The sequence below is a fragment of the Fukomys damarensis genome, unplaced genomic scaffold, assembly GCF_012274545.1.
Source record: "Fukomys damarensis isolate Sample0158 unplaced genomic scaffold, DMR_v1.0_HiC HiC_scaffold_5, whole genome shotgun sequence".
In the NCBI taxonomy this organism is placed as follows: Eukaryota; Metazoa; Chordata; class Mammalia; order Rodentia; family Bathyergidae; genus Fukomys; species Fukomys damarensis.
The window spans coordinates 83,921,608-83,931,931 of record NW_022900917.1 but is presented as its reverse complement, the minus strand read 5'-3'; the positions used below and the strand labels follow the sequence as shown (position 1 = coordinate 83,931,931).

Here is a 10,324-nt window from a genome sequence, read left to right as displayed (position 1 = left end):
AACCAAAATACAAGACCAAACCAAGGGCCTATCATTAAATGGATGGATAAAGACGATGTGGTGGGTACCTAGAGAATATTGTTGAGACTTTCAAAAGAAAGTAACATTTTCAACAACATGATCCTGGAGGACATTATGTTAAGTTAAATAAGCCAGGCACAGTTAGATGAGTACTACAGATATAATTTTAATGTGGATTCTAAAAAAGTCAAATTTATACAAGCAGAAAGTACAGTAGTGACCATGGAGTAGGGGGCTGGTGACTGGGGATATGTTGGTCAAAAAAACAAAACTTCAGTTAGCAAGAAGGAATAAGTTCAAGAGGTCTATGAAAAAAAGTGACTATATTTACCATGTATTTTATGTTACTAAGAGAGCAAATTATGTATCCTTACCACAGAAATATATGTACATTAATAGGTATGTTATTTACCTCAATTTAGCCTTAACACAATATCTAAATATTTCAAAATAATTGGTGTATAAGATAAATACACACAATTTTATTTGTCATTTAAAAATAATTTTTAAAAAATAAATAAATAAACATAGGTTAGCACAACTACTGCAACCCATCCACCCTCCTCCAGCTCTAGATCTTAAAGGAAAAGCAAGAACAATTCAAGGTTATAAGATAAGAGCTTCATTCATCAAACTGCACTAATCCCCTAGGAGGGAGAGGCCTCTGCCCCCACTGTGTACTCCTTCAAGCTTGCACCCAAAACCTGGTCCTCACCTCAGCTCCCTCCTGCCAGCAGGGGTGGCAGACATGAGGTGCAGCCCTTCTCCTTTCTCCACCTCAGGTTAGGGGTCCCAGCCCTGACCTCTGCTTTTGGCAAGAGCAAAGGATAATTCCTCCTGTGACATGATTAGTAGCAGTGCAGGAGAGATAAAAAGGATCTCTGGAGAGATAAAAAGGATCTGATTGCATCAGGTTGGAGGGAGCATGAGAATGACGCTTAGGTTGAAGGCTGACCTATGGCTTGCAAGATCCCGGCTGCCCCTGCATGGAGCCCGGGCACTGGGGTCCAGAGCTGTTATAGCCCCGAAGACTACAGTGCTGCCCTTTGAAGCCATACCCAAGTGTTCGATCAACAAATGGCTGAAGGCGCTAGAGCTTTGGAAGGGGCAGGGCTATGAAAACTTGCACTTGGAGATGCATCAGAACTTCCAGGAGCTGGGGCCCATTTTCAGGTAATGCCCTTCAGAGCTGCTTGCTGAAGATGCCCAGAATATCCTGCCCTGCTGGAGGCCAGGATGTTACTAGGCACATAGTGCCACAGTTTTCCTGTGGTCCTGGAGCCTGGTGGACTGCTGTCCTGTCTTTGCCATGGAAATCATGACTCTTAATAAGGATAGAACAAAACAGGGCTCACTATAGTGGGGACAGAATACAGAAGCGCGGAAGTGGGAGAAAGTCAGGTACAAAGGCAAGTCCAGGAGAAAGGGAGGTTTTACAGGACCCAGTCTGCAGTGAGGACAGGGCAGCTACAGTATGGCTTTGTGCACTGTCTTGTAGGTACAACATGGGAGTAACACAGATCGTCTCTGTGATGCTGCCAGAGGACGCTTTCCAGCTGCAAAAGGCGGAGAAACTGCATCCGTGCCGCAATGTCGTAGAGCCCTGGATCACCTACAGAGAGCACCGAGGACAGGAGCTTGGAGTATTCTTGCTGTAAGGGGCCAGTTAGGATGAGAAGGGAGGTGGGGTTAACTGCCCAGACAGAAGAGGCAACAAGGAGCAGACCCTCAGGCATACCTATCCTGGGCTTTGTGGGGCATGGTGGAAACTGTGATTGCCAAGCACAGATGTGTGCCATGCCTTGGAGTTTCTTGGGAGTGGAGGAGCAAGCAATGAGTGGTAGAGAAATGCACCTTCCTGGGGTGAGGAGGTACGCTGACAGCCCCATGAGGTTGGCACCCACTCCTCAAAACCTCTGTCACAGCCTGGTGATATTTTCTCTCATACGTGAGTGGTTCCCCTTCCTACATCTCAGAGAAATGGCCCTGAGAAGGGGAGGAGCTGGCTCAGGGCCACAGCATACTGCAGAGCTTAATATCGATCAGGCCGCAGCCTCCCTCCCAAATGATGCCCTCTAAGAGACAAGACACCTTTCACTCTGTAGGAGAGAGTCCTGGAGAAAAGGGTGATGGGTATGCAGGATGGGGATAGCTCTTTGTGCTTGGTGCAAAGCTGTAAGTGAGCTAGCGGCACTGGAGCCTGGAGTCTTCTTGTGGAAACAGAGGATATCTGGACAGGAAAGCAGGAAGAAGGTGGTCATTGGGATAGACCAGCTGGAAAGAGGTTGTCATTAGGAGCCAGAGTGCTAAAAGAGACATGTTGGGCTGTGGGTAACTGTGCCACCTTGTCAGGAAGTGAATTCTCTCGGGATAGCAGGGTTAAAGGAAAGAGATCCCTTGAGAGTGGCCATTAAGAGGAGACGTGACTGGTAGGGATGAAACCCCAAAGGACAGGCCAGGCAGAAGAATGAGCATGTGAAGCTGAAGGAATCAATGAGCCAGCACAGGTGTGTATGTGTGTGTGCACACGTGCATGCCTGTGTGCATGTGTGTGCATGTGTATGTGCACATGTGAGTGCATGCATGTGCTTATACATGTGTGTGTATAGAAATATCTGCTGGATGCCTGTGTGTTTATGTGTGTGCATTTCCATATGTGCATGGTCCTTGTGCCCATATGAATGCATGCAGGTTTGCCAGTGGGTTCTGAGTTCCTGCATAAGCACAGACATGTGACTGTAGCTGTGGGTGTGATAACTATCAATAATTGCAGGCATCAGCCATAGAAAGAGGAGGGTGTGTGGCTGAGAGTACAAATTGATGCCCACCATTTCCTGGAGAACCTCTTCTGATCCCCTCTGGTCTCTGGGCTGTGGCTTGGAAATATGGTGAGCACTATTATTTGGACCTGGCTGGGAGAAGATGGGGACATTCTTGGAGATAGGCAGATGCTAGTGACTGAGAGGTAGCATGCTCCATAGGTAAGGACAGGGAGGTGGGAGGTCAGCCACCTCTTCCCTTGGGGCATGGTGCGGGCTAGGTGGGAATAGCTCTAGAGAAGTGTCAACATTTTCTCATGGAGATAAAGCCTTCCTACCTGGGCAGGGTTGGCATGAGTGCTGTTGGAATACAACTCAGGGCCTGCGAGTTCTAACTACAGCAGGAATTTCAAGCAGAATTTGCTGTCTTTCCCCATTTAGATTTCAGTGGCCATGGTTCCAGCACATGAAGGTGATTCTGAGACAAAGACCTGCAGCAGCCTGCCTCCATGAATGTATTCATCTCCCAGTGACACCCAGTTCCTTCTGGGGACCAGGAGGATGGGGCTAGGGCTGACTCCAGTTACTCTCTACCCTGCAGGAATGGGCCCGAATGGCGCGCTAACCGACTGCGGCTGAACCCCAATGTGCTGTCCCCAAAGGCAGTGCAAAAGTTCCTCCCCATGGTGGACATAGTGGCAAGAGACTTCTCAGAGGCCCTGAAGAAGAAGGTGCTACAGAATGCCCAGGGAATCCTGACTGAGGACATCCAGCCCAGCATTTTTTACTATACCATAGAAGGTGGGTTCCCGGGCATGTGGAGGCATCCAGAGGGCTGGGATGGTGCCTTGAGGTCAGGACTGTATTTAGTCAGTGATGCCATTCTCTCTACAGCCAGCAACTTTGCACTTTTTGGAGAGAGGTTGGGCCTCTTTGGACATAACCCTAGCTCTGACAGCCTGAATTTCATCCATGCCCTGGAGGCCATGCTGAAATCCACTGGGCAGCTCATTTTCCTGCCCAGGCGTCTATCTCGCTGGATCAGCAGTAGGGTGTGGAAAGAGCACTTTGAGGCTTGGGACTACATCTCTGACTATGGTGAGGCCCGGAGCAGGAGAGTCACCTACTTGCCCAAGCATCACCCCTCCTCAGCTGCAAAGAGTCCATATAACAGGGGAATAGCATCCTATGGTCTTGGCAGGGATTTGGCAGGAGAATGAGCTGGCCCAGCCTGGAGATACGGTGGAAGCAGAGAGATTTGGAGATATGGGCAGGTGGGGAGGAAGAGGACAAGGAAGTGAGTGGTGCTCTCAGTCTGGGGTCTGACACTCTCTTCTTTTTCTTTCAGCTGACAATTGGATCCAGAAGACTTATCAGAAACTTGTTTGTAGTTGCCCTCAGTACTACAGCGGCATCATGGCAGATCTGCTATTTCAGGGGAACTTGCCAGTAAATGCCATCAAGGCCAACAGTGTTGAGCTCACAGCAGGGAGTGCGGACACGGTCAGGCCAACACCTTCCCATCACTATGAGTGAAACCCACCATGAGTCCCAGTGGGACCTCCTGTGCATAGGCATCCAGGGCCATGGATCCCAGGCCTGGGCCTTCATGCCAAGGCTAGAGGAAGCCAGCCACGGGAGTATGAGTTCAGAGTGGTCTCCTCTGACCATACTGCAGTGGGTAGAACATGCACGGAAGTCCTAGGGCATCAGAGAGACCTTAGGAGGCCATTTCAGTGGCTCCTGTCATGGAAAGAAGCACTTTGGAGATACTGAGGCTCTCATCTCAGATGAGCAGAGGGAGATGCATTCCGTGGCACCAAAAATGACCCAGGAGGGAGAAATGTCTGGTGTCTCCCCAAGTGGGTGGGGTAGGTATGGTTCAGGTTGATACATTGAGGTCTTTGGACAGAGAGGCGAGAAGAGCCATTGGAAGCTGATGAGTGTGGGCTCCCCACTGAGTAATGTTGAGGGTTAAATGCTGAGGTCTCATGCAGGATGTGGGTAGCACAGTATGCAGTGACATGGGTGAAGACTGGGCTGGGAAGTAGAAGCCTTTCTCTGAGGAATCAAGGCATGGGTCCAGGTGGGCTTTAGAGTCCTAGAGCCTAGGGTGCAGGGCTGTCCTGGGCAGGCTTGTGGGAGGGCTTCTGGGGCAGAGGGGAATGGGAGTGGGGTATCTGAGCCTTCTCCTCTGGCTTCTGCAGACAGCCTTCCCCTTGATGATGACGCTCTTTGAGTTGGCCAGGAACCCCACCGTGCAGCAGGCCCTGCGCCAGGAAAGTCTGGCTGCTGAGCCCAGCATTTCTCAGGATCCTCAGAGGGCTATCACAGAATTGCCCCTGCTGCGAGCAGCCCTCAAAGAGTCCCTGAGGTAGGTGCCAGCTCGACCCTACCAGTCCATTTCCCCTCTGCTTAGGCGGCTTGAGGACAGAGACACAGATGGGTGGAGATATGAGGAGGTTTTCCTGGCAACCAGTGACACCTCAGCTCCTCTTCTGTATCTCATGTTTGGGGTGCAGCCCTCTTGCTCTGGGGTCTCATTTCAAAGGCCCGTGGCCATCCTCCATGCCCTTCTTGGCCTGCACTGCCCATGTGGAGGGAGGTCTGGCTGAGCTGAGCAGGGGCATGAAAGCCGACTGTCAGGATGAAGGCTGACTTCCCTTCTGGGGATCCTGTGTGAGAAGGCGGCAGAGGGGATTGGAAGAGGCCTGTCATAGCTGAGACACCTCTTCTGGTCTTGCATCTCCAGGCTGTACCCTGTTGGTCTGTTTGTGGAGAGAATCCTGAGCTCAGACTTGGTGCTTCAGAACTACCACATCCCAGCTGGGGTGAGTGAGTCCCCATGGTTCCCCCTGCTGAAGCCATTTGCAAGTTTCCCCTCAGGCACTTGACAGCCCCTTCTGCACCTGTCTACAGACCTTGGTCCATTTTTATCTGTACTCAATGGGCCGAAACCCCGAGGTGTTCCTGAGTCCAGAGCGCTATAACCCCCAACGCTGGCTGGACAGCAGGCAGACTTTCCATCACCTGGCTTTTGGCTTTGGGGTGCGCCAGTGTCTGGGGCGGCGTCTGGCAGAAGTGGAGATGCTGCTGTTTCTGCATCATGTGAGAGAGCAGGGGTAGGGTCTTGGGATGGGGTGGGACACTGGCCAGGGTGTCCAGGGTGAGTCTGGGGAATGGGGCAGGCCTTGGCAGAGGTTTGGCATGGCATGGGTGGGAGGGGCCTTGCAGAGTAAGGTGGGGCCTTGCACAGTAGGGCAGAGCCTGTGTGTGCTGTGGCAGAGTGGGGCTTGATCTCGGTGAGGTGGGGCCCTCTGTAGAGTAGGTTCTTGGCAGAATGGGTGGGTCTGCATGGGGACATAGGCTCCTCCTTCCCCACAGTCTGGTGGATGCACTTAGTTTCTGCAGCAGCCTAGTCAGGATGCTGGGCCTGCTGAGCAGCCCAGATACAGTCCTCACTTCTATCCTAGATTCTGAAATCCTTTCACCTGGAGACACCAGTCCAAGAGGATGTGAAGTTGGCCTACCGCTTCGTTTTGATGCCTGTCAACATCCCCCCCCTCACTTTCCGGCCTGTCACCTAGTCATACCTCCCCACCAAAGATCCCAGGAACACCACCATCCACTGTCTCCATGATCCTAGCCCCCGCCCCTTTTCTCCTGCAACAACACTGCTCCCTGGCCACACTGCTGGTGGAGGGCCCCCTGCTCAAACAGTTCCGGCAAAGCCCTGTGGATGTGGGCTCAGTACACTGTGCAGCAAGGCCAGAGCAGCGCTCAGGAGGATCATGGTGGTCCTTTTTGGTTTTGTCCCCTCTCCAGCCCCACCCAGCTCAATCTCCTGCAAACTATCTGTGCTTGAACACTGCCTCTCTCCTGAGCACTGTTTCCAGCATTCTCTTGTGGCCATCCATGGGACCTCAGATCACTCAATATTGCCAATCCTTATCTTTTCCATTTGTACAGAATCAGCAAAGAAAATAGATCTGAACTGAGCACACATCACCTGAGCTATGGCATTGGTGTATGTGAACTCAAAAATTAGGAAAGTAATTGAGAATAGAGTGAGGACTGCATATAAGCAAGGGGTTAGGGTGTTATGATGGTCAGAGATTCAACCAGAAGGTCATGATAGAGACCTGGCCATGTTGACAGGAGAGGTCATTCCTGGGTGAGTTGTGTTTTCCTGAAGTTGAAGCATTAAGTGACATGAGGCAGGTATTTCCTGGAGAAAGCAATAATAATAATCTCTCTGAATATTTAGCATGGACCAGAATGTGTTAACCTGTTGCAGATTTCTCTGGAGGCTCAGCAGTGTATAGGGAGTATATTTTGGCAAAGAACAAGGATTTTTAAAAGATGGGTGTATGGGATGAATTTGGGTCCCTGGAAATCATCTTGCAAAGATGTTAAGCCCCAAATGTCCTTAGAATGTGACTTTATTTAGTGATAGGACCTTTATCAAGGGATTTAATTTGAAACAAAATGACTGGAGTGGACTTCCATCCCACATGAAAATGTTCTTACAGGAAGAGTAGTTTAGGTCACATGCACACAGACAGGTACCACATGAAGATCCAGGGTGAAGAAACCTGAGAAAAAAATCCAATCCTCCCTGCACCTTCACTTCAGACTTCTCATCTCTACAGTGGAGACCTTTATCAAGGGATTTAATTTGAAACAAAATGACTGGAGTGGACTTCCATCCCACATGAAAATGTTCTTACAGGAAGAGTAGTTTAGGTCACATGCACACAGACAGGTACCACATGAAGATCCAGGGTGAAGAAACCTGAGAAAAAAATCCAATCCTCCCTGCACCTTCACTTCAGACTTCTCATCTCTACAGTGGAGGCAAAATATTTAGGTCACATGCACACAGACAGGTACCACATGAAGATCCAGGGTGAAGAAACCTGAGAAAAAATCCAATCCTCCCTGCACCTTCACTTCAGACTTCTCATCTCTACAGTGGCGGCAAAATAAATTTTTGTTGTTTAACAGAAACCATTTCTTTCGTATACTAATCAGAATGAAACAGTACAATAGGCATGCTTGGAACCCCCAACAGAATCCCTCATATCAAGGGCAAAACAAGAAATCCTCCCTATCCAATTTACACCTTAGCAAGGCTGCCCATTGTCTTAGCTGAAGGTATAGGTTTCAGTGTCCAGAGGGGAGCTGTGTCAGAAGAGGATGTGTCATTTCCTCCACTGGTGACCTCTTAGGCTGAGGTCTGCTGTCTGCTGTTGTTAAGATACATGCCCTCCAGTGGCCCATGTGTTGAAGGGCTTGTGCCTAGGTCATGGTACTATTGGTAGTTTGTGGAACCTTTAGTAGGTGGGCCCTAGTGGGAGGAAGTCCAGTTATTAGGGGCTTGGCCTTGAAAATCACATTGGATCCTGGCTTCTTCCTCAACTTGTCTTCTTATACGAATGTTCATAATGCAAGGTCCATTTGTATCTGTGAAAGTTCACAACTGGAATATTTGTAAGTCAAGAATTTACTGTACCTTAGCAATATAGGCCCAGGGCTTCTTAGTCATGTTCCCATCACTGAGACACAATACCCAACACCTGCAAATTAGAGAGAAGAGGTTTATCTTGGCTCATATTTCAGAGATTCAATCCGATGCAGGAAGGGCATGGTGGAAGGATCTGGTGGAGGATATCTGCTCATATCATGGTGGCTGGGAAGAGAGAGGAGTGGTGGAGGGGGATATAGCTTTTCAGGTCATGTCCACGGTGACCTGTCTCTTTTGATGAGGCCTCATCTCTTAATCACACATTTAGCTGTGATCAGTCCACAGATGTGTATAGTTAGCATCCCCATCCTAATCATTGTTTAAAAGTCCCACATCAGAAGACATGAAGCTCCTGGGCATTCCAGTTTCCAAAAGGAGGAACAAAGGTCTAGAAGGGAGGGAGAGGACCAAGCGTGTCTGGCTTTCCCAGAACATATTGCATGACATGAACTCCAAGGCCTTGGCTCATCATCCTTCTTTGGGTTCTCTCTTGGGTTGGCTCTTGGGTTGCCTACAGCCTTTCTTGGCTGGTGTTCTACATTCCTAACATTTCGAATTTCTTGGGGATGCCATTGTAACTTCAGCTCCACTCACGAAGCTTCATTTATCATCTTCTTAGGGGCTCCCTGCAGGGATTCTGACCCTTCCACATAATACCTGACCTTTCAAGTATTGGCTTTAATTGTTGGTTTTTGTGGAAAAAACAGGAATAATGGATGGATATTAGTAAACAACAGCAACATTAGTGAGATAACTAATTAAAACTTCCTGAGCTGCCTTGGTGTACTGGACAGGAATATGTCCAAAGGCTCAAAGAGACAGAAGTGTTAAAATAGAGTTGTCATGGAAGACCTGCAGCAATCCATGAAACTCACCCACCCTAAGACTGAGGACACATCTTGCACCATGATTGTGAGAAACCTGTTTTTAAGGGAAGTTCCATCATCCTTGAGGATGTCTGTGGTCAGAAGTTTTAAGGGAAACTGCTGTCAGGGTGGGATTCCTTGTGGGAAAGGGAGATAATTGAATCCTGGGATAACAGCAGCCACAGTGTAGTGCTTTACCACTGAAGTCATGGTGGCAAGTTACAGTAGTGGGCAAAATACTCAAAGCAGACCAGAATTGTCTAAATGGCAGAGACCAATAGCACTGGCTAGTTGGTCATGTTCCTAGAAGCCAAATAGGTTTAGAGTTTTAAGAGTTTAGAGTTTTTAAGAGTTTAGAGTTTTTAGAGTTTAGGTTTAGAGTCTATTTATTAACTTAGTCTATAGGTGCAGAGGAGTTCTAGGTCAAATGAACAGCAGTTTGTCTTGAATGATACAGAGAATCATGGCCCTTGAATCAGTTGACAGACTTGAGCCAGTTAATAGACCCATAATCCCTCCAATGAAGGTGTCTCATTGCCGAGACAAAATATCTGACATCCAAAGTTAAAAAGGAAGGGGTTTATTTGGCTTACAGTTCATAGAGGTTTCAGTCCATAATTGGTGGTTTCAAGACAAGGGTGACAAACCGACATCGAAGAGGAGAAACAACGTGGAACACACAAGGTAGCAAAGATAACAAGAGAGCTTAACAGAGTCTCTCTGCCCCTTTATTTTTCAGACTACTTAGGACAGAGGCACTCATACTCTTAATCCTAGTGCCCTTGAGCTTAGCATTGCACCATGAATCAATTCCAGCTTCATACACTCTAGATCAAGCTTATGACCACATGAAGCTTTGGGGGGACACCTAGACCCAAACCATAACAGAAGGGTAGTTCCCCTTGAGGGAAAATTCTACTACTAGAAATTTATGCTGTGCCTGTTTTTTCTATCATTCTCCAAGAGGCTCATGGCCTTTCACCAGGATGACTATGCAGCCCCGAAAAGGAAATCATCAGATATTCTGGGGATTTCTGGACTTAATTGTCACCAATTTCAAGTGGCTCAAAATATAAAAGATTATGGAACTCAAGTGATTAATGGAGTTTTAGCTCAAGTACATCTCATAATAGACCCATGTTGTTCCCAAA

General features: G+C 48.4%; 1 protein-coding gene across 2 annotated transcripts; it reads left to right on the top strand.

Annotated features, from left to right (window-relative positions):
* The first annotated feature begins 936 nt into the window (after positions 1-936).
* LOC104872873 (cytochrome P450 11B2, mitochondrial) lies at positions 937-6,472 on the top strand. Of its 2 annotated transcripts, XM_010639235.2 has the most exons (9): positions 937-1,194; positions 1,520-1,675; positions 3,382-3,581; positions 3,675-3,878; positions 4,129-4,283; positions 4,988-5,154; positions 5,533-5,611; positions 5,700-5,888; positions 6,254-6,472. In XM_010639235.2, the coding sequence occupies exons 1-9, from the start codon at positions 947-949 to the stop codon at positions 6,365-6,367; spliced, it is 1,512 nt and encodes a 503-aa protein (XP_010637537.1). In that variant the 5' UTR covers positions 937-946; the 3' UTR covers positions 6,368-6,472. The 2 variants fall into 2 exon arrangements, with proteins under 2 accessions (XP_010637537.1, XP_010637538.1); XM_010639236.2 differs by lacking the exon at positions 3,675-3,878.
* The last annotated feature ends 3,852 nt before the right edge of the window (positions 6,473-10,324 follow it).

Excerpts from the sequence above, each read along its gene's own strand:
- LOC104872873 (XM_010639235.2), top strand. The coding sequence starts at position 947 with ATGAGAATGACGCTTAGGTTGAAGGCTGACCTATGGCTTGCAAGATCC. Across the intron at positions 1,676-3,381 it reads GAGCTTGGAGTATTCTTGCT|GAATGGGCCCGAATGGCGCG; the intron begins GTAAGGGGCCAG and ends TCTACCCTGCAG. Across the intron at positions 4,284-4,987 it reads CAGCAGGGAGTGCGGACACG|ACAGCCTTCCCCTTGATGAT; the intron begins GTCAGGCCAACA and ends TGGCTTCTGCAG.